Source organism: Marmota marmota, unplaced genomic scaffold (assembly GCF_001458135.2).
Source record: "Marmota marmota marmota unplaced genomic scaffold, marMar, whole genome shotgun sequence".
In the NCBI taxonomy this organism is placed as follows: domain Eukaryota; kingdom Metazoa; phylum Chordata; class Mammalia; order Rodentia; family Sciuridae; genus Marmota; species Marmota marmota.
In genome coordinates, this window is record NW_026000060.1 from 589,127 (window position 1) to 611,607 (window position 22,481).

Genomic DNA, 22,481 nt, shown 5'->3' on the forward strand with positions numbered 1-22,481 from the left:
GGTGATCTTGGCTGGCATTGGGGGGGGGGGGGCGCCCAGGGTGAATTAATCAGCAGTCCCTGTCTGCTCAGGGGTTGCTTTATTAGCAGTTCTTGAGGAAGGGCAGTATTAGCCAGGCTTTGGGGCAATTAACATTTCAATCTCCCAAAGCGAGTCTTCAAACAGGTTTGGTCTGTTTTTCTCAACTTGGTCCGATTTATCTACACTGACTACCTACTTTTTTTTTTTTTTTAATTCTGGCTTCAGTTGGAGGAACAGCTCGGACATGATAGTGCATATGCTTAGGGCTTAGCTGGCGAGATGTCCTGGAATCCCAGGGACACATAACAAAGAGACAAACAAAGGAAGCACCAACACCAAGAAAGATGAACTACATTTGATGCCTTCCATCCTTCCCTTTATTAGGCTCTCTATACCTCAGATTTTGAATTCAGATTTTTCATGGTTGAAGAAGGAAAAGAAAGTTGCAGTGGCACACCGCTGTCTCTGGAGGCAGGATCACTTGGTCCCAGGGAATTAGAAGCCTGGAGCAGGGTCAGCCAACAAGAGCCAGGTGACCTTGGGTTCTCCCTGCAATGGAGTGGGGTTCTTTGGTGCCTGGGCCCTTTAAGAAACGATTGAGGGAAAGGGGGGAAAGAAGAGCCATCTGCAGCAGGGACGACCTGGCAGGATGAGAGGAACCACAGAGATTGGAAAATGGGTGGGGGTCCTTTAAGGGATCGGTCTGGGGTGGGAGGGTGGCAACGGTTATGGACGTGGGCGGAGCATTTGTCTGACCCACCTCCCTGGGGTCCCCAGACCTCAGGGCTCCAGGATGCGGTCCCAGCATTGCAGGGGGCATGACTTGAGGAAAGTGGACGTAGCAAGGGTAAATGGGGGGACGGGTGCACCACCGAGGGCTCAGGCTCCCCCGGGCAGCGACCAGAGGTGGCGGTGGTGGTGGCGGCAGCGTCTCCCACAGCACAAGCAGATGGATTGGGGCACCGAGCTGAGCTGTGGGTGAGTGCGGTAGACCCGGCTGAAGTTCTGCCTTGCTGGAGTGCAGACTTTCCCCCTTTGTCCCCACTGTACCTTAATGGGGACTCGGCACTTGGCCTTCCACTGACCCCTGGGTCCCCTCCCTCTTGCCCTCTGCCCTCTCAGAGTTTCACAGCGAGTCTCAGGGCACCCCGAGGCTAAGGGAGAGCTTGCAGGCTAAGGGAAACTGAGGCACGGGTGGGTTGAGTTCTAGGACCAGGCTGGGGCACCCGCCGAGGTCACCTACTTTGAGTGCCCTGGTCAGGCCAGGAGCTCATCTTATGGCCCCTGGGTCCCTGCCCGCCGTGAGCATGTCCCATCAGGAGAGGGAGGGGACCCTCTAGTCATCCTCCGCCCCACGTGGGACCCTCAAATCCTGAGCGCTTTTCAGTCTGTAATCCACAGGTAGGAGCTAGGGAGGCTTCTGGAACAGGAGAGGGCTGAGAGGCTTGGCCCCAGACCCCTCCCGGCCCTTCTCCAACACACCACCCGAGGGCGGGCCGCTCCTTGGCGCCTCTTACCCCACCAAGGAAGCCTCAGCTGTACCTCGGAACCCTCCCCTTTCTGGGGGCGGTGGAATTCCTAGGTTCCTGGGTGCAGCCGAGTAGCTAGGTCTCCACCTCCTCTCTCACGGTGGGATTTCTTTTGGAGGTGTAGTGGGGTTAATGGGGAAGCTAAGTCTCTCTTTGGAGGACTCCGAATCAGGGAACTTAGTGCCTGACCCCCGGCTATGAGGAGGTTTCCCCCTCCAGTAGCTGCTGCAAACCCTGCCCTTCTGGCCTTGACTCTTGCCAGACTGGCCGTACTTTCCAGAAGCTGGAGGATTAGGGGACATTTGTATGAGGGAGGTGCCTTGCTGCATTTAACACCCCTACAGCCTTTCGGGAGACCAAGACCCTGTTTTCCTGCGTCATCAATTCCTAAATGATACAGTGCAATGCCTATGCCCAAGACATCAACATTGAATTAGGTAATATAAATCACCTAATGATACTGTAAGGTCTGTGGGAAGATGGGCATAGGTTCTTTGCAAATATTGCATCATTTTGTTGAATGGACTTGAGCAGCTTTGGAATTTGGGGTCCGTTTATGTGGGGAAGAGGTGTAAGGATCCTATAAATGATAATCCATGGACTGTACTACTACTTCTCCCTGTAGATATGATTATGATGTTTGATTACAGAATGTGGCCACCAGCCCCACTAGGGGCACATAAAAGTTGTATAAGAATTATACCCCTTTACCAAAGTCCCCAAATCTGACTTCTAAATCACATCTGAATCAAGGGTTGGAGATAAGGGATATGGATCATAACTTACAACTGTTTGGGGGATAAATGTTTGGAGTGTATCCCTTCTCATCTGTAAACAGGTCCTAGGGCATCCTGCTCCTGGAGAATCTTAATCCCAGCCTCCTGACCCCAGTCCCAGGTTTAGCCAGAAGCAGTCCTTTGTACAGATTCTCCAGGAGGTGAATGACGTTGCAGGCCAGCAAGAACTGGTGGCTGAGAACCTCAGCATGCTTGTGTGTCCTGAACTGCTCAAGTACTCAGAGAGGAAGATGGTGCGGTGCCCATTCCCTGGGACTTGCCGAAGGCACCTGCCAGAACCCTTATGAGCCTTCTCACCCTCCTTTCCATAGCACTTCCAGGAAGGATGGTGGGCTCATCAGCAGCTGGAAAGTGGCTTCAAACAGCTTGAAAATGTGAGTTCCACAGGTTGTGGGTGGCTCTGGCCTATGAGCAGGGTGAGGGTGGCCCATCCATAAAGTTGCCCCCTCTTTCTGGCCAGCACGCCCCTCTCCCAAGTGCTTCCAGCATACCTACGGACCCCTATCTGCTGGATGACTTCCCACCAGTCCCTAAAGTCCTTGGTTTCCCACCTCCCCTAATGGGGATAGAGGTCCTTTCCCTCTGCTTCTGTCTCTTCCACAGAGTAAACATAAATTTGAGCAAGATTGCCGGGAGGCAGAGAAAGCAGCCCAGACCGCTGAGTGGCTAGACCAGGATATCAATGCCACCAAGGCCGATGTGGAGAAGGTGCATGTGGGATCTGTGACAGGCTTGAGGGGTCAGAGTGGGACATAGCCAGAATCTGGCAGTTACCTCTGCCCTGCATTCCTCAGGCCCAGCAGCAAGCCCACCTTTGGAGTTATGTGGCAGAAGGAAGCAAGAATGAATATGCGGCCCAGCTACAGACCAGGCCCACTTCTGTGTTTCACAGATGCCCAAGATATTTGATGTGAGTGCTCTAAGCTCCCAGGCCCAACTCTCACACATATGTCAAAACGCCAGCTGCCATGTCCCCATTCCTAAATTGGAATAGAATTGGAAACCTGAAGTAACAGTGAGTTGTGCATTGACTCAAGCTTTCTTCCAGGGATGCCTTTCTTTCCCTTTGAAATTTGTACTCATTTTACTAAGGCCCCAGCTCTGACAACATCTAGGTCTCATCTGCCTTCTCTTTCAGCCTCCTTTTCCAGTCTCTATTCCAGTGTGGGTGCTGGGATCATCTGTGCTGCTTCTGTTTTTTGTTTTGTTTTGTTTTGTTTTTTGTCTTCAAAGCCCTGTTTCATTGTACCCTCTTTTGAGAAGATTTTCCTGAGACCCTAGGCAAGGGTCACCTTTTCAACCCCCAGCCCTGTGTTGCAGCCCCACCCACAGGAGTATGGGTACTCCATATTGGACTGTCTTCCCCACCACACTGGGCAGCTGACAGTCAGGGCACCAACATATTTGCAGAATGCTTCACCCCTGATCTGCCTCCACCCATGTGTTTCATGCCTTTTCCCTGTCCCCACAGAAACTGCAGGACAAGGATGAGCGTAGAGCCACCTTCAGTGAGATCAGTAAGTCAGGGTACTGGCTGCTGTCAGAGATGGAACTGCAGTTGTTACTCATCATTACCAAGTGCTTTGAGGCCATGAAGGTGGCTGCTTAAGCTGTGGATGCCAAGAATGTGGGTGCCTGAGTAGGCCAATGAGTGGGCACTGTGGGGATCTCCCAAACTAGGCACTGGGCCTTGCCCCTGACTGGCCACCCACAGTTCTTTCCCCCAGGACACCCAGGTTCTCATAGAGCTGCACAAGTCAGGTTATGCCCGCCCTGGTGACATGGAATTCGAAGACTTCAGCCAGCCTGTGATCTGTGCACACTCAGAAAATGGCCTGGACACCCTCTCAGATGGAGAGCCTAAGTTCCAGGGCCCTGGCCATAGTCGTGCCAAGCGCTGGCCTTTTGGCAAGAAGAGCAAGGTGGGGGCCCAGAATCTTGTGTGGGAAGACAGTGAGTGGGGACAGCTGAGGCCCTAAGGAGTTGAGCCCAGCCACAGGAATGCTGAGTCCTGGGTAAGAATTTTCCTCTTGGCTACATGCCTGGGCTGGACAGAAGGAAGGCAAGTCAGCAGCACATTGACCTGGGAGTCCCCTGAGGCTGAGGAGGGCAGGATGTTGTCCTGTGGCATCTGTCTGCTGATGCTTGGGATGCTGGGAGAAGATCTGCTGGTGGAGTTCGTGCTGGACTGACAGCTTGTGTTCCTGTCTTTTAGGAGTGCTCCTAACCCCAGATCTCTATCCAGCTGATGGATCCTTATGCCCTATAGTTTTGGTATTTTTTTTTTGTTTATGTGTTTTCAGCAACAGAAATAAACCCTAACACCACCGGTTTATATCTTGGACAGCCCCTGACTCCCTAGTATGCCTCAGATGTCTCCCACTGACCCCAGCCATCCTGGTGTTCAGCCCTCTCCTCCTAAGCTGTGACCCCTGACCTTTCCTGCCTTCCACAGCTCTCTATGAGTGGCATGCCACTTTGGTCTTTGTCTGAAGCCTTTCTTCATGCAAATGCCTCCTGTACCTCCTTCTAAACTGAGTCCAGAAAGCCCAGTGGACTATAGCCTCCCTGTTCCAGCCCCTAGACCTAATAGTCAAGGGATGTAGGAGATGGGATAGGGAGAGGTGTGACCTCTTTCTCTGAGTCTAATGACCTCCCTGTTACCTCTCAGATTTTGTGTTGCCCTTCCATGTATTTTCTGTGTGGTTATGCATCTTGAGTTGGGATTTTCTTACTACTTTTTTATTTCTTTTTTGCTTTTGCTTCTCTCCATCCATACTTATGTTCATCCTTCTGTCCATCTTGATTTTCTGCCCTCACCTCCTCCTTGCCTGCCCCCTCCTGGACCCAGCTGGTAGTCACACCCCCTAACCCTCTTCCCCCTAGAGGGTGTCATGTCCTTGACCTTGCCTCGTGGGTTCCCTTCCCAGCTCTGTCTATGGTCTTATTGAGTGAGAACAGTAAGTCAGTCAATCTGTGGCTATCATCCTTCCAGATCCTTCCAGGAGGCCATGGGGTAAGTGAGGACTGTGGGAGGAGGGGGCACTGGCCCTCCCATCAGCAAAGTGGTGGACCCTAGGCTGGCTTCCTGCAGCCAGCTGGGCCCTACTCCTTCTTCACTCTGTCCATGACCTTCTTCCAAGTGATTTGGAACGGGAGGAAGGTGGACTTGAATCCTCAGGAGTGTGCAGCGCCTGGAAGCTTCAGCTTCAGAATCCCAGACTCAACCCTCTTTCCTTTGCAGACTGTGGCTTCAGAGGATTTTAGCCACTTGCCCCTGGAGCAGCAGAGAAAGCGGCTCCAGCATCAGTTAGAAGAACACAACCAGGAGCTGCACAAGGAGGAGGATCAGAGGTAGGTCCTGGCAGAGGGGCCAGGCAGGGGACTGAAGAGTGCCACTGGGTCATATTTAAAGGAATGGTGTGCTCAGCAGTAGAGTGCTTGCCTAGCACAGGCAAAAAGTAACCATAAAATATTTACACTCAAATGCACCCAAGAATGTCACAGAGACACCAGCAGGGAGGTTTTATAGGTGATTCTTCATGCGCCTGGAGGGAACTGTTGCCTTCACTGCCCTGCAAGGATTCCTAGCAAACAGAGTGAAAGCTGCCAGCTTATTTAGAAGGCTGGGAAACCTGGGTCCCAAATCAGTGAGCAAGAATTCAAGTCAATGAAGTCACAAGCTCATTTTACCTCACTTCTGGTTTTAGATACAAAATCCTGGCAAGAAAATTTATTGATGTACTACAAAACAATACATGGCATGGTGGTGTTACTTGGGTGCAGGTATCTAATGCCACAGAACTGCATGCTACATAGTAATAGTAATCACAAGAGGAAATTTTGTGTTATGTCTCCTTCACTAGAATAGGAAAAAGGTTATTTTTTTAAAGAAAAGAATACATAATCAATTGGGCATTATCCCAACAATGCAAACCTGGTTCAATATCAAGAAGCCTTGGGCCTGGGGATGTGGCTCAAGTGGTAGAGCGCTCGCCTGGCATGCGTGCGGCCCGGGTTCGATCCTCAGCACCACATACAAACAAAGATGTTGTGTCCGCCAAAAACTAAAAAACAAATATTAAAATTCTCTCTCTCTCTCTCTCTCTAAAAAAAAGGAAAAAAAAATATCAAGAAGCCTTGCAGTCCAATCCACCACATTAGAGAGATAAAAGGAAACAAAAGCATATGGCTAACTATTTAATAATTCAAACATTTAAATATTAAAAATAAAAATCTGCCAGATTAAAAAGAAAATCTTTACTCACTTTCTCCCAAGTAGCAAATTCCTCTTCCCAGTCCTGCACATAATAGGAACGATGTTCGCCACTTGCCAGGAGGTGGTCAAGTTCTAGTTTGCTGTCTGCGAGTTACCTCTTGGACAGACGGGGGTGAAGTTGCATCCTCCACTGGGTGGTTTCTGGGTTTCTATGGTGGAGCAGCAGGTACAGGGTATGTGCCTAGAGTCAAGGCAGCCTGCTCATGAATTCCAGCTCCTGGAGGTAATGGGCAGCTTGATATAACATTTCATGTCTCAGTTTCTTCATCTGTGACATGGGTCAGGTAATGACTGAAAGGAAGCTGAGCTGAGGTCTGCCATATCCCACTAGTGCTCTACAGCTCCCACTACCCAGATGGATAGAGATGGGAATGGGAGACTAATGACAGGAATCGCAGCTAGAATCACGGACATCCACTGTACTCCAGGCTCTACTCTACTCACTTCACATGGACTTCCTGGATATCTTAGGTTTTTCTAAGAGATGATAAGCACAGATAGGATTCTGACTCTCTTACTATGTTTCCTTTCTTTCCTGTCCATTTCAAGTGCTGGCAATGAAACCTAGTGCCTTGCACTTGCCAGTGGAGTGCTCTGACATTGAGCTACTTCTTAGCCCCCTAGAGCAATATATATATTAGGACTTGCTGTGTACAAGTACTGTACCAGTCCTCACAACAGCCCACATGGCAAACACATGCATTTATTCCCATTTTCAAGGTTAAGGTGCAGATAGTGCTCTATAGCCTAAGCTCACACCACCAGGAAATGCCAATCCAAGACGGCAACCCAGGCAGTGAGTCCTACTAGCATTGGAGCTCTTTTTTGTGGGTTTGGCCACATTGCCCAGGCTGGCCTCTAACTCTTGGACTCAAGCAACCCTAATACTTCAGCCTCCCCTGTAGCTGACACCACCATGTCTGGCCCCCGCATTTGAGTTCTAATCATTGTGTGGCCTTGCTCCTTGCTGCGAGCCCCTTTCACCCACTACTCCTTTCTTCACCGTCTTGCCCCAGGGAATCTCTGAAGAAAATGAAGTGTGTTATGAGAAGACACCCCAGATGGGTGACCCTGCCAGCTTGGAGCCCCAGATCACAGAAACACTGAGCCACATCAAATGGCTGAAATTGGAAGTACAGAAGTACAAGGTAAGGGGAAGGCCCTGGGGAGGGGTAGAGTCATCACCAGCCTGGATCAGTTACTTCTGGGTGGGGTACAGGGATCCAGTTGTTTCTCATCAACATCTTGGGTGTGCCTGGGTGATCTCAGGAAGAATCCAGGTGCAGGGTGGGCCACCTCTGAACCCTGGCCTGGAGATGATGTGATCTCATCCTCCAAGGCTTGGCTGGCAGAAGCCGAGAGCCAGGTCCTAAGCAACCTAGGGGACAGCCGGTGCCAGCACACCTGTCCTCACAACCCCCCATCCAGTGTCCCCAGGGACAGTAGCAGAAACGCTTCACAGGTCAACAAGGAGAGGTGAGCCAGGAGGCCAGAGCAGGTGTGGCCAGAGAGACACAGAGGACCTGCCTCCATCTGCCTTCTTGCCCCACACTGCTCTGAAGAGCACACCTCAGAAGAGGGCCAGGAAACCCCTATCTACACGCCGTGCCACGAGGATTTTGAGGAGCCTGCATCACCCATAGGCCAGTGTGTGTCCATTTACCACTTTGAAGATGAGAACACATGGGGGTGGAGGGGTGGGGGCACATCAGTTGCTCTGGTGTCTCTGGCTAGTTTGTTCAAGTTTTTCTAATGCAGAGACCTGGGCTGACCCCACAACAGGGTCCAGCGAGGGCACCATCTCTATGACCCAGGGTGAGGACCTCAGTCTGATGGAAGAGGACAAAGGTGATGGCTGGACATGGGTCCGGCAGAAACAGGGAGGTGAAGGCTATGTGCCCACCTCCTACCTCCGAGTGCCACTCAACTGAACCTGCCAGAAGCAGGAAGAGGGGGCCTATACGCTGTTGCTCCTGGGCACCGGGAGCCCAGGACCTATGCACTTCATTTCTGCCCCGTAGCTTTGGCTGTGACCTGTGTAACCTGCTGCCCACCCCCATCCCACCTGTCATCCCAATAGACCCGCTGTGCCTTTCAAAATCAGTGTACATACTCATGTTCAAGTCTTTTCTTCCTGCCACTTGGCTTGGGCCATTTTGTTACATATCATTCTTGTTGATTTGCAATAAAGCAACCATAGCAAGCTTTCAAATATAAAAATTCAGAATATGAACAAGCCCCTGAGCACTTTGGTGTAACTCATTCAAAATGACCAGTTAAATTCTGCTACACTTGTTTGATATTGTTCTGCTCCTTCTATGGAGGAAAAAGGAACCCATATTGACACCTTTGGTTAGCCCAGTCATAACCACTTCTACATTCATGCACTGTATATGAATAAAATGTATCTAAGTCACAGAATTTATGGTAATTTATTACATCAGCATTAGGAAGCTTTGAATGGGAAAGGGTCTTGCATTCATGTTTAGGGTGAAATTATGAATTGTTAGTTTAAATCTGAGAATATGGCAAAAACAATAAATTAAATAGTAATGTTTTCTATGAACATGAGTAGAGCTCAGAAATGATTCAGAAATTAAGAATGACTATAGAAAATTTAAATCTATCCTATAGGCTTGGGGTTGTGGCTCAGAGGTAGAGAACTCACCTAACACATGCAAGGCCCTGAGTTCTGTCCTCAACACCACATAAAAATAAAAACATAAAATAAAGATATAGTGTCCAACTACAACTAAAAAATAAATACTAAAATAAATCTATCTCATATCTCAATATTCAATTTGCAAGCTTATCTCATATCTTTGTGTGTTTCAAATACTGTCTTCTATTAAATGTTACTGAATCTAAACCTTCATTGTCAGGGTAACTATATATGTCTAAATACACTTGTTCTGCTTTCCAGTGAAGCATTAGTCAAAATTACTTCTATCGGGTGAAAACAAGAGTGACCCTTCAGAGAGTTGTAGAACAGCAAAGGCAATATGTTATAATGTTTGAATATCAGATTGTAGAGTCTATGAGCAATAAGAAGGCACTTAATCCATACACATTATCATGTTACGTTATTCAATTTCCCTGAACTGCAAATGGAGCAGCCAACATTGGACAACTTATAAATAACAGGTTCTCCAGTTTAATTTTATATTGAAAATAAAAGAAGGTATTCCTTTAAATATTGCTCATTCTTATTTTAGTTGTAGGAAAAACTTACCTTTTTGACAAGTTTCCATGATAACAAGATGTAAACTGTTTAATTTGCTTTGAAATACAGAAATAAGTAAGCACATCACTGGGATTTCATTGATTTTTTTAAAATTTATTTATATTGAAGTTAGGAAATATGTAATTACTTTTAGTTTATATGTGATTTTTTGATTTATTATCTCTTCTTGATCCACCATATTTTATTCAACATTGAAATCACAATATCAACATTCATATGAACACTAAATGGAAAATAATCAGAAATATTTTAAGTACTATTAGCTCAGAATGCTATGCAAAGTTTTATGTGAATTTTAGCAAGTGCATAATACATTACTGGGAGTCATTGCAATATACTCTACTAACTTTTTAGAAAAAGGAAATAAAAGAGTCAGATGTTCTCTATTAGTTCATGAGAACAATGACTTTTTTCAGGTTGTTTTTCTTATTGCTTTGTTTTTTTTCACTGCCTTTCCTCTGGTTTGTTTCAAAAGCCTGGAACAGATTTGATATTCTGGAAAGCACTTTTAATAAAAACTAAAACCGCATCTAATTAATTTTCATGAGCTGTACATTTTTTCATATTTAGTATTTTTCAATCACTGAGATGTAATAATACAGCCAGGCACCATGTTTTCTGCATGCAGAATGGATGTCAGCAACTGGAAACTTCATAATGGAGAGAATAGTGCTGTGCTCTTGGAAAATCCTACACCATCAATAATCTGAAGAATACTGATGGTATTTTTTCTAAGGCTAAACCTTGACCACTCTGAATAGATAGGTATTTTGAGAAACCAGGGCTCTAACTTTTAAAATCTGAGGTATGTTCACCACAGTATGGTTTACTTATGTGGTCATTTCTTTGCATAGATGCATATAATTTAGCAATCTATGAAGTATTTCTGAAAGTTCTCCTTCAATAATAATGTAAATAAAAATTCTAAACAGATTCTAAAATTCTATAATAGATCAGAAATTTCATTCTCAAAAAGAAAAAAAAAGTTTTTTAAAGATTTATTACATAATGATAATAATTAAACTACCTCTAAATTGTAACAGAGAGATGACAACTGTAGCAGAATTAAAACCAAAAAGCAAAAGATGCTACCAGAAGTCGCAGGAGTTGAACATTCTTTGTCAATTTGACATTTTGCCACCAGCTCTAACATTATCACTGCATGTAACTAAGCATAGATATATACAAGTCATAGTTGCATAACATATTTACATTAATGAAAATGAACTCATAAATAAGAACATTCTTTTGTGCTTCCTATTTCCTGTTTCTTCATCTTAAGAATTTAAGTCAGTATTCAGATAATTTTATTGATTGTTTAAATTACAGACCAAGAATTTCCCAGCTAAACATTGCTCAAGTAGATCCTTTCTTCAAATGGAAATGAGATATATTAACCCTAAGATTTGTACCAAAGCTGAGAATTTTTTAACAAATTGTACTGACTAGGATAAAATTACTCTGAAACTAAATCAAAGGCAACTATATAATGGGAATTGATAATTTGATAATTGATGCATATTCAAGTAAAATATGATCATATCTGTAAAGAAAAATGGAGAAACATAATAACTGGACAATCAAATTTGTTATGAGACAGAGAAATTATTATATTCTATAGTGACAATGAATATGGTAAACAACAGTTTATTCTGTGTTTCAAAAGATCTAGAAAAGAGGTTTTTGAATGTTTCTAACAAAGAAATGATAAATGTTTGATGTCATTGATATGCTGATTTTATCACTGCACATTGTACAATGTATCAAAATGTGGCAATGTGCCCCAGAAATATGTACAATGATTCTATGTCAACATTTTCAAAAGTTTATTTTGTATGAAGAACTCTTGTAAGTAATATATATCTATGTATTATTTTATTCTAATTATATTCTATTTTTTATTCTAACTATAATAAAGGCATAAAGATTTACACATATTTAATAGTATATATCAGTTATTGCGATAAGTCAGTTTTTTTGTCTATTTACACATTCCCAAATGAATAATGATCTCATTTCTTAAAATGATTACATGAATAGAAGTTTTTCCATGTAACTAACAGTGGAATAATAAGGATAAATAATACTATGTAATTTTCTCTAGTCATTTATAATATTATGAAGAAAAGGCAAGTGCATATAGATGTATTAAATTGTAATTATCAATCTCATGAACCTCAAACTCGACCTTTTAATTACTAAGATTGGCACAGTGTATTGCCTCTAAAGTTTGTGGTCAATGCCTCTGACAGTTTAGTGTAGACTAGTTTGTTAATATATTATAACACACAAACTTTAAGATATATGTTCTTAAATATAATTATATTGGATTAAATTGATTATCAAGTTTAAGTTCATGGGCTTAGGCTCTTGTCCACTTTAACTACATAGATGCAATATGTTTAAGAGAACATTAAGTGGACTACTTTTCATAGTTTTCATGGTTGGTTTTGTTTAATTTGACTGGTTTAAGGATATATGGATAATTAAAAAAACTGTGTATTTCTAAGTGCCTTTGTGCTCAACAGACTGAGACCCTCCCTGTCTCAAAATAAATAAAAAAAAAGAAGGGATATGAAAAAACCGGCAGCTAAACATGGTGATAAAAATCTGTAATCCAAGTCACTCAAGAGGTTGAGGCAAGTGGATCACACAAGTTCCAGCTACCATGGTCAAGTTGGTAAATGCCTGTCTCAAAATAAGGAGGAAAAAGGCTGTGGGAGCTGGGTGTTAATCAGTGGTATAGCACTTTTCTGATATGTGGGAGGCCATGGGTACATTTCTTGGTAACAAAAATAATTTTTAAAAAGGGAAAATTTTAGTTAAGCAATGAATTGTGCCATAAAACCAAGTCACCTCTGGGAGTAGAGAAAGGACAAGGAAATCATTTAAATTTGGGAAGATGCATTTTTCTAGTCTCTATTCAAAGGCTTAGATAGGTGATCTCTAGGATTCAGTATTTATTCTCTGAGTATAGAGCGAGCAGAATAAGAAAACAGTCAGCACCTGGTGCTGCATGCACAATGCATTCTGCTCTCTTTCTTTGGCTATAATGTCTTCAACAGTTTCAGAAAGACTAGTGATGTCAAACCAAGACTCAACCCTGGAAGAAAAAACTGTATCATAAGTTAATTTATCAAATCAATTCAATTATACTAATACATGCTTTTCAATTTTACAATAATTTGCATATTATGGATATTTTACAAAAAAAATCCCCTTAGATGCAATTTGTAAATGTATAGAAGACATTTGAATGACAAAGAGGAAGAGATTGTATTGTTTGAACCAACAATCAAGAACCCAGATTTGGCAGAAGGCCCAGAGTTCAATCCTGGTACTGAAGAAAATAAAAAAATGGCTGAGGACATAGCTCAGGGGTAGAACACCTGCCTGGCATGTGAAACTTGGGTTTGATTCCCAGCACTGCAAAAAAAAAATTAGTTTTATTAAGAGCTATGATCTGAAAGGGAACATTTTTCTAATTTCAAATATGTTAACATAATCTTATAATAGCTTAAATATCAAAAAAAAGAGCCAGGCATGGTAGTGCACTCCTGTAACTGAGCTACTCTGGATTCTAAGGTTGGAATATCACAAATTTGAGGCCAGCCTCAGCAACTTACTGACATTTTTCGTCAAAATAAATAAGAAAAAGAGCTGGCTATGTTGCTGAAAACTGAGCGCTCTCATTCACACCTGCCACTATTAGTAATCACTCCTGGGTTAAATCCCAATAACCCCCCCAGCACCCCCCAAAAAACCCACAAAGATTAAGGAATAGAGTTTTGTTTATTTGCTTTTAAACTGGTAGGTATTAAAATCAAGACCTCAAGCCTGCAAGTAAATCACAAGCCCAAAGTACATAATTTAGAAAACATGCTGTATGGTTACAAAATCAATAATAATGTGTAAAACCCATGGCCATATGATGTATTTCTATAGGTATTTATCTGATACATTTCAACAAATATTTTTAACTTTATCATAAATATAACTTCATAATATATCTAATGCATATCCTTAGTTCCACTCAATGTAAAAAAAATCATTAAAGTGAGCAATTAAGTGTAAATTTGTACATATTAATAACATTTCTAAATAATATATTTTTAGTATATCAAAGTTTGAAACACTGCTACTTTTATATAGTAATGAAACTAGATGTTTTCAAACAAAAATTGCCTAAAGTATGTTTTTAAAAATTTCAATTCTCAGCTTTTAAATATTCCAACTCAATAGGTCTCTGCAGGACTTGAAAATATTCTCCTTGAATAAAAGTTTGCATAGTCATAATAATCAGCCTGACCTTGGCCACCAGTATTTCACAATCAGATATAGAATACATTCTCAAAATAAAACATTACAGCATTTCCCCATGATCGTAGAAGTAAAAATCTATTATTTTGATCTCATTTTCTTGTATTTCCATGTGAAATATTTTGTCATTTTTTATCTCCTCTTCCAATGAGTATACTTTTTCCATATATTTTTTATGATATAATCTAAAATTCACCCAATTTCTAGAATAAAACTGCTAGGTTAATATCTGTAAACCTTGGTTTTAATCTTCACTCTTACGTTAATCTAGTTATGTTCTATAATAACTTTGTGAATAGGCTTTCTTTTTTAATTTTTTAATTGTTGATGGACCTTCATTTATTTATTAATTTATATGTGGTGCTGAGACTCAAATCTAGTGCCTCATATAAGCTAGGTAAGTGCTTTACCATTGAGTTGAAGCCTATGCACCCTTTAGGCTTTTAACATGTGAGGTTGGGAATACATTTAACTTTTTTTTTTATCTCCATGGATTGTTTAGTAAAGTTAAAAATAGGAAAATTTATCTAAAGCTAAGAAGGATTTGTGGAAGGTAGTAATTTTAGTTTTTCTTTAACAAACAGAGGTAAGTTTTTTGTTTTGTTCTGTTCTGTTCTCTTCTGTTCTGTTCTGTTTCACAGTGCTCTCGAACAAAACCCAGGCCTCACATGGCTAGGCAAGTACAATCCCATTGAGCTACCTCCCTAGTCCAATGCAAGTTAATTTTTAAATCATCTTTTATCTGCTCTCACATACTTTGTGTCAAAAATGGAACACACAATATACACTACAAAGAACATGAAAAAATAATCATTCAATTTAGCTACCTAGAAGAAAGGAAATAACGTCAGCAAAGAGAAAGGATTTTGAGGTTTTGGGAAAAAAACAGAAAACAGTTACATATTGTCTTACCTACCTTTTCAAGTAATCAAATACATGTGGAAACAAAAAGTTTAGCAATGACTAAAATTCTGATGAATGGTTCAGTAAGAGTCAATAAAAGAATTTTGTTAGCATTGAACTGTTTTAACTCCCTGATTAGATGGCATTTCATATTCTTAGTCCTGTGTCCTTCACCTATTATTAAGTATTTCCAGGAACAATGATGGAAAATGAATAAAGGGAACTGAGGACCTAAGGGTTTCTGTCTCCCTCCCTGGAAGCTCTGGAACCCACTTCAGTTGAGTGGCAGGTGTGAATGAGAACACTCAGGTTTCAGCAGGGAGAACATCAGCAAGCCAGACTCACTGCCAGAGAGCACAGGCAGACAGAGTTCCCTGCCTCTGGAAGGGCATGTCTGTGGCTTCACTTTCAGGAGAGTATTCTGCAGAATTGCGTTAGGCAGTGGATAAAGTGTTCTGTCTGAAAATCCATCACCCACAAGTTGTTCCAACCCTCAGGTGTGGAGATCCTCCGTTGGTGGGGTGCTCTGCAGTGAGAGCATTGGTTCAACAAACATGTCTGTCACACTAGTTGTGCTTGAGTTGGCAGAAGCTGTGTCCCTGCTGTGGAAAGTGTGTTTGTGTTTGAAGTCAGGTGGACCCTTTTTGGCCATCTGGCAGCCCAGGGGCTCCGGTGAAACAGAGGCCAGACCAGGAGTAAGAGGAAAGTTGTAAGCACCTGGAGCAGAAGGGACAAGGAGAAAATTGATGCCCAGGGTGGACCTTGGATGAGTGCAGAGGAGTGGGGAGGCTCAGAACCCAGGCAGAGGGTGGATACAGCACCCAGCTCAGGGCTTTGCATGCAGCCATTATTTGAACTTCCAGTCTGATACTGGCTGCAAAAATCTCCTCTCATTACCCAGGACATACACAAAAGGCAGGTGTGTCAATGGTGTTTACAGAAACATTCCCCAGAGGCATCAAATGGCAACCCCCTTACATGGAATGTGCTGGAACTTAAGCAGCATTGTAAAAAGAAGGAGTGACTCTCTGTTGTTTGAAAACTGGAATTAACAAGGTGACTTTCACAGCCCCAAAGTCACAAACTCCCATGACTCTCATGGAGGTGAAATGCAGGAAATTGAAAATCCACCCAGCACCCCATCATGTGGGATCTCTCAGGTCCTGGTTGAAACCCACACATCCTTCCTCCCTCCCAGATACAAATGACAGAGACCCAATTTGAAAGAAAATCAACATTAATGATGTCAACACAATGTTTGTTTAAAAAAATCAAAATGTGGGGCTGGGGTTGTAGCTTATTAGTAGGGGACTTGACTCGCATGCATGAGGCCCTGGGTTTGATCCTCAGCACTATATAAATAAATAAAAAATAATGATGTTGTGTTCATCTACAATGAAAAAAATATATTTTCAAAAATTGAAATATGCAAAGCGGCACTGACTGCCCATTTGAGAAAGGTTTAGCACGTTCAACTGAGTTCCAATTTCTTTAGCAACTGCTGCTGTCTTTCCTGCAATCTCTCCTTTTCCAGCAGAAGACAATGCTCCTTGGCCTGAAGGTAGTCAATGTATTCTGTGGCTTTTCTCAAAATGACCACCTGGGTGGCCTTCTTATTCTTCACCAGCTCCGGCAGGAGGTCCTTGAGCGTGAGAAAGTTGGATGGCAGGTTATGGTGGCACAGGCGCTCAATGACATTCCGTCTGCGGGGATGCTTGAGGTACTCAAAGTTTGAGCGTCCAGAACTCAAGCTCTTAGCCTTTGGGAGGTTGACACTCTTGAGAGGATGTGGGGACACTTCACTCTTGATCTTCTTCTGGAGTGGCACATCCTCACTCTGCACGTAGGCGAGGATATGGCGTAGCTGTACTGCTGGTGGGTGGGGACACAGCATTTGAGGATGGGCTCACTGGACTGAGCTCTCCCCAGGGCTGTGTTCTTGGGGAGCAGGGTTGTTGGCAGCAGGTCCACCCTGGCCCCTGGAGCCCTACCTCCACTAGTTTGTTCTGCATGCCAGTGTGGCCAGCTCACAAGGCCATGGCGAACTTGCGGTTTTTCTGTTCCTGCTTGTCCGTCTGAGACATATGTATCCCACGGGAATGCCTTGACCTTTTCTGGTCTGATGGACTTATTGTTAAGGGAGGTTTCGGTACCTGACAATAATAGATGTTAAAACTAAATTTCTCCCCCCTCCCTCCTGCTTTTGGGTAGTTTTCCACTTCTGCTGCTTGGGGTATAAAAAAGGTGTGTTAGCAATAAAGAGTATTGACTCCTGGATGAAGAACCTTGGTGTCCTGTGTGTCTTTTAACCTCGCCGTCCCTCGCCGGACTCGGCTCCCTTGGCCGGACGCGGCACAGGGTGATGGTGAGCATGGCAAAAGCCTTGATGTTAGAGAAGGGACGAGATTTCTCCACTGGGTCCACATAGATTTCCTCTTCTTCATCTTCCTCCTCCTCATTCTCCTCGTCTTTGATTAAAGAATGGAGGAACATTCATGCCAGACACATGTGAGCAAAATGAACAGACTTATATATTCTTGGGTCTAGTTCCCACATGGCAGGCCATAATAGGATATGCTATAATTTTGGGTCCCTCAACATGTGGAAAGAATGTACTTATTTTATAATTATATATGGAAATAACTTTTCCTTCCCCAGAACTCCAGAGTACTATCAATTTCCTTTTAAGATTTTTGCAGGTGGTACTGTGGGTGTAGCTCAGTGGTAGAGAACTTGCCCATCATGTGCATGGAACTGGGCTCCACACCAGCACCAAACAAAAACAAATGCAAAATAAAAAACAAGAACAACAACAACAGTTTCTTAGCTCTGCAATGAAGATAATACCACAGCACCTTTGAATTTGGTGAAGAATATATAAACTTAGCTCAGAGCTGGGCTTAGGAGACAGATATTCAGTAATGGGAGCTTTTAGCATAATGTCCAGGCAATCTGCCCCCATGGACTCATGGACCTTTCCATCTTTGCATTTTCAGGAGTCTCCTTTATCAACACTCATTGCTGAGTTTGATTTTCACTCCTTAAACTCAAGGAACACTTTAATTAACTGATGAAGAAAAATAACTTTAGTTTCACAAATATGAGTTTCATACAGTAGGCAGTTTTTCACCAAGCAAAGGTCTAATCTTAAGTACAGAGCCATAACTCACAGCAGCTACACACTCCTTAATGGGAGCAGCTCCTAAGTCACCAACAATAACAGCAACAAAAAAACGTGTAGCAGCTTGTGTGGGTTTTCCCTCCTCTCCTCATTTACTACCACACTAGGATAGAAAATTATTGTTTAAAATGCAAGCATGAAAATCAAAACACAACTTAGGCTTGATCTGATTGGGAATGGAAAGCTGAAAATTTGTGGGATTTGTTCTAAAACTGAAATGGGAGGCTGTTCCAGTCTTGTGGGTCCCCTTAAGCCTGTGTTTTGATTTTCTTCCAAGAATACAGCTGTTGGAAGGAAATGCTTCCTCACTGAAACCTGTCAAAGCACAGATATTAAAGGGATAGAACCCTTTCAAACTGCAGGCTTATCACCAAGTTCCCTTCCAGGAGTCTTAGAAGGATAGGTTCCTAGCCCTGAAGGAAACTAATACTTTTTATCCATGTGCAATGTGGAAACAGTGGTTCTCAAGTCCCAAGGAGGCCCAGCCTCAGGCTCCAAGGACAAGGGCTATTCTAGTATTTGGGTGGAGTTCTGAACTCTCAGAGCTCCAGGTAAAAGCTTGTTGTTGTTGTTTTTTTAACACTTCCCATCCATTTAAGATGCAAATACTCACAAAGAAATAATCTCTGAATCCTACCAGGATGTTTGCATTTATGGAGGGGTCCTAAGTGCTCACCCTCTGCTGGGAGCCATTAGCCAAGTAGGTATGACAATTTCCTTGCCAGTGTACCCCATGTAGCTGACATTTTGCAGTGACATTGAATGTAGGTGACCTTGCTCAAGGACCAAGGTGGATTAGGGTGTTCCCGGTTTAAGCTAATTGGGTTTAGGGCGTTCCAGGTTTAAGATTATTCCTCCTGGGAATAGGGCGTATCCTGCTGCCTGAGTTCCCCTTGAGTTCTCACGGTATTCAGACAGTATATTTTGGAGATAGAAGCCCAGTGGAGGTGGATTTGGGCAGAGAACGTGGATTTCCCCAGAACGTGTTTGTGGACGGCTGGTGTGAGTTCGGGAATAAAGAGTTGCTGTTTGAATCTACACGCTGTGTGGTGGCTCGTGATTGTGTGCCCAGCCAGACTGCGGCAACCCTCATCTTCAAGAGCACTGGGTTACAAAACACAACTCAGATCTCAAAGTAAGCCTGGTATTATGGCTAGGAAGCAAAACTGGATCTAGTTTTCAAGAAGACCCACTTTTTTTTTTAGGGGGGGGGGTCGGGGCAGAGAAAAGAAAATCAGTGGCCACTATCTATACAGTTTCCTTCTAACTTCTTGTGCCCTAAGTAGGATCTTGTACAGATATTGTGTCTTTTGGGGGAGTCTTTCACTTCCTATAACCAGGGCCTGAGTCCCTTTCCACTTTGGCACTAACAGGTTTCTGCCCAGGAAAGCATGCAGCAGCCTTTGAACTCCTACACGGGTTGGCCACCAACTTTTCCCTTGAAATGAAGATGCGGGATCAGGGTGAGGATAGACACAGCTCAGATTAAGGTCCCCAAAGAAGGTGGAATCAACTTCAGGGAGGCCTATCTTTAACCAGGAGGACGCTTGCAGTAATCAGGACCACCAACAGCTCCTGCTCCCCAGAGTCAAAACACCAAAGGTAACAAAGGGACCTGACCTCAGCTCCATGGCTCCAGGGAGGCAGACAGACCACAAAAGGCTTTACCTGAGTCGCTCAAGACATCCTCTCCGGGGGTCCTGTGGTCACCACCTTTGGCAGGGAGGCCGCCCAAGTGCAGAGGGGAGGTCACCTTGGCACCAGCTGGGGCTGCTCCAGCAACCACAGCACCCAAGGCACGGGCACCAGCCTGGGCGATGGACACAGGAGCGGGATCCCGCTTGTTCACCGGGAAGGGGAAGACCCTGCCGGATCCATGAGCTCCGCGCCGGGGTTGGCGAGCTCCGCAGGTAAGGCAGCTCAGCACGGCAGGCTCTGGCCGTCCTGCCTCACCCACGGCTCCCAGGGCGGCCAGCTCCCGGGCCTTAGGCAGCTGGCAAACCGGCCGTGTTGCAGCGTCTTGTTCAAGGCCTGCACCAGCTTCTCGCCAACGGAGAAGGCTCCACAGGCAGTCCTGCAGGATGAGCGGGTTGGGTGTCAGGCCGCCGAGTGCCCACAGGCACTTGATGTAAATATTTTTAAGCAAAATTCACAGAAGGAATCTATGGCCTCAAAAAGGTTAAGAAACTTGATAGAGCACAAATACTAAATGGCACAAATACGAAATCTGGCACTGACAAAGATTAAGCAGAGATATTTAGTTTTATTCTGAATACTGAAAGGAGAATAGCAATAAGGATGGTCAGAATCGAGAAGGACATAGATAAGTTTATACAATTTCCCGTTTTACGCTAAAGTGCATACTTCAAGTGAACTTCTCAAACACATTTAGTTTGAAATATATGTTAGAACTGCATACATGTCCATTGATAAATGAAATTGATAACTGAATTATAACAGAATGAAACGTTCAGAAAAATGGAAAAAAAATACCAGAAAAGAAGTATTCAGGCCATTCTTTTAGATATTTTCCTGACATCAAATTTCTTTATATATCATGAAGTTATGATATGATTATGATAAAGTTATGATATGATTCAATCTGTTATACTAACCAAGATATAATTGATGGCATGGATTTTATGACCTATATAAAATGAATTAAATTTTAATCATTTATTTCATCATGACAACAATCTTTATTATAACTTATAAAAAGAGAATAAAGATCCTTTTGGTTCATAAGTGTGATGATTATTGGGTGTTCATGTGGCTGGTGTGGGAGATGTGCCTTGCTCTACACCTTGTCACTACATCTGCACATTATTTATCTGTTGTCAAAAAAAAGGCTAAGGACGGTATTTTATTAGGTAAATTTAAACTCCTTCTTTCTCTCTTGAGTTCTTATTTCTTTTTAATAAATGATGTAATTCCACCTTACTCTGATCTCTCCTCCTGGGGCCCATGAGCCACCCTAGAAATTGTCTAAAAAGATCAAAAAGAATTATCTTTCTTATTACCTTCCAATATGCATCACATACTGTCCTGTTCAATTTTCAATTTCCACACTGTACTGTCTTGTTCAATATTCAATTTTTTGTCTTTTAATTTTTTTAACAATTCTATACCAACTAAAGGATAAAATCTAACTATAAATAATGACAGATCTGAACTTTCTTGATCTCTTTACCCTCTACACATAATTCCAGTATATTGTATTTTCACTTCCCTGAACACAGTTGCTTCAAAATATGTTCAGGCCTCATCTCCTGGGTGAAAATTTACAGACTAGCCCTGACAAACTACCCTAAAATGTTTAATTATTGTATTTTGCATATAAAAGTGAACACAAAATTTTTCATTATATGGATTCATCATTTTCACAATGTTAATAGTATTTGTATGAAAGTCAATGTTAATTTTTTTATAAGCATAAATACCCAAAGAAATTGATAAAAAAAATTCTTTAAAATTATTAAGGTACCAACTAATTATACCAAAACTAACATTTCATTTACACTATTTTTATTAAATAGATGAAAGTCTGATGGCTTTGACAAATAGATAACATAGAAATCACGATTCAGTGAGGGAAGGAGAGAAGGAGAGAAGCACACAGTCAACTTCACATAAAAAGTAGCTTTGAGGGCTGGGATTTGCTCGCCTAGCAGGGGTGGGACCTGGGTTTGATCCTCAGCACCACATAAAAATAAAGGCATTGTGTTCTGTCAATCTACACCTAAAAAGTAAATATTAAAAAAAGAGTAGCTTTGAGTATTAAAAAGTTAATTTTTTAACCAATAAATCTCTAAAACAACATGGATCTGAAAGTTTTTATAATTTTTACACATTTTTTTTTAATTCTAAGTCAAGATCTTTCACACACACAAAAAAGAATTCTGAGCTAGGAAAAAAAAAAAAAAAACACTTAAAAATTTTTTAGGAAAACTGAGAGATACCAAAGGTTTACATTGCACCAGAGCCAGTACAAATGTGCTGAGGACAGCAAATATTTTAGTATATGAGAAGATAAATCTATACACAACTTACAAAATGAACTTCAGTTTCACATAATTCACATATTGTTATTGTTTGTTGTGTAGCTTTTAAGAAATACAAATATCTTAAGAGAAACAACTGAACCTTGCCAATATAGTAAGAATTCTTGCCAAAAATGAATGTATGTAATTCTTACTCTTTATGTATA

General features: G+C 42.6%; 1 protein-coding gene and 2 pseudogenes across 1 annotated transcript; 2 read left to right on the forward strand and 1 right to left on the reverse strand.

Annotated features, from left to right (window-relative positions):
- The first annotated feature begins 749 nt into the window (after nucleotides 1-749).
- LOC107160709 (cdc42-interacting protein 4-like) lies at nucleotides 750-8,778 on the forward strand. The gene is given in 14 exon segments (XM_048813934.1): nucleotides 750-755; nucleotides 2,428-2,580; nucleotides 2,659-2,721; nucleotides 2,951-3,055; nucleotides 3,142-3,208; nucleotides 3,211-3,257; nucleotides 3,819-3,974; nucleotides 4,075-4,269; nucleotides 5,592-5,701; nucleotides 7,643-7,662; nucleotides 7,665-7,774; nucleotides 7,966-8,101; nucleotides 8,180-8,323; nucleotides 8,409-8,778. Coding segments are annotated over 14 exon segments (1,461 nt in total). The 3' UTR covers nucleotides 8,558-8,778.
- A 7,777-nt stretch (nucleotides 8,779-16,555) lies between these two features.
- LOC107160710 lies at nucleotides 16,556-20,636 on the reverse strand (annotated as a pseudogene).
- Nucleotides 20,637-21,002: 366 nt separating this feature from the next.
- LOC125619941 lies at nucleotides 21,003-21,111 on the forward strand (annotated as a pseudogene).
- Nucleotides 21,112-22,481: the final 1,370 nt, after the last annotated feature.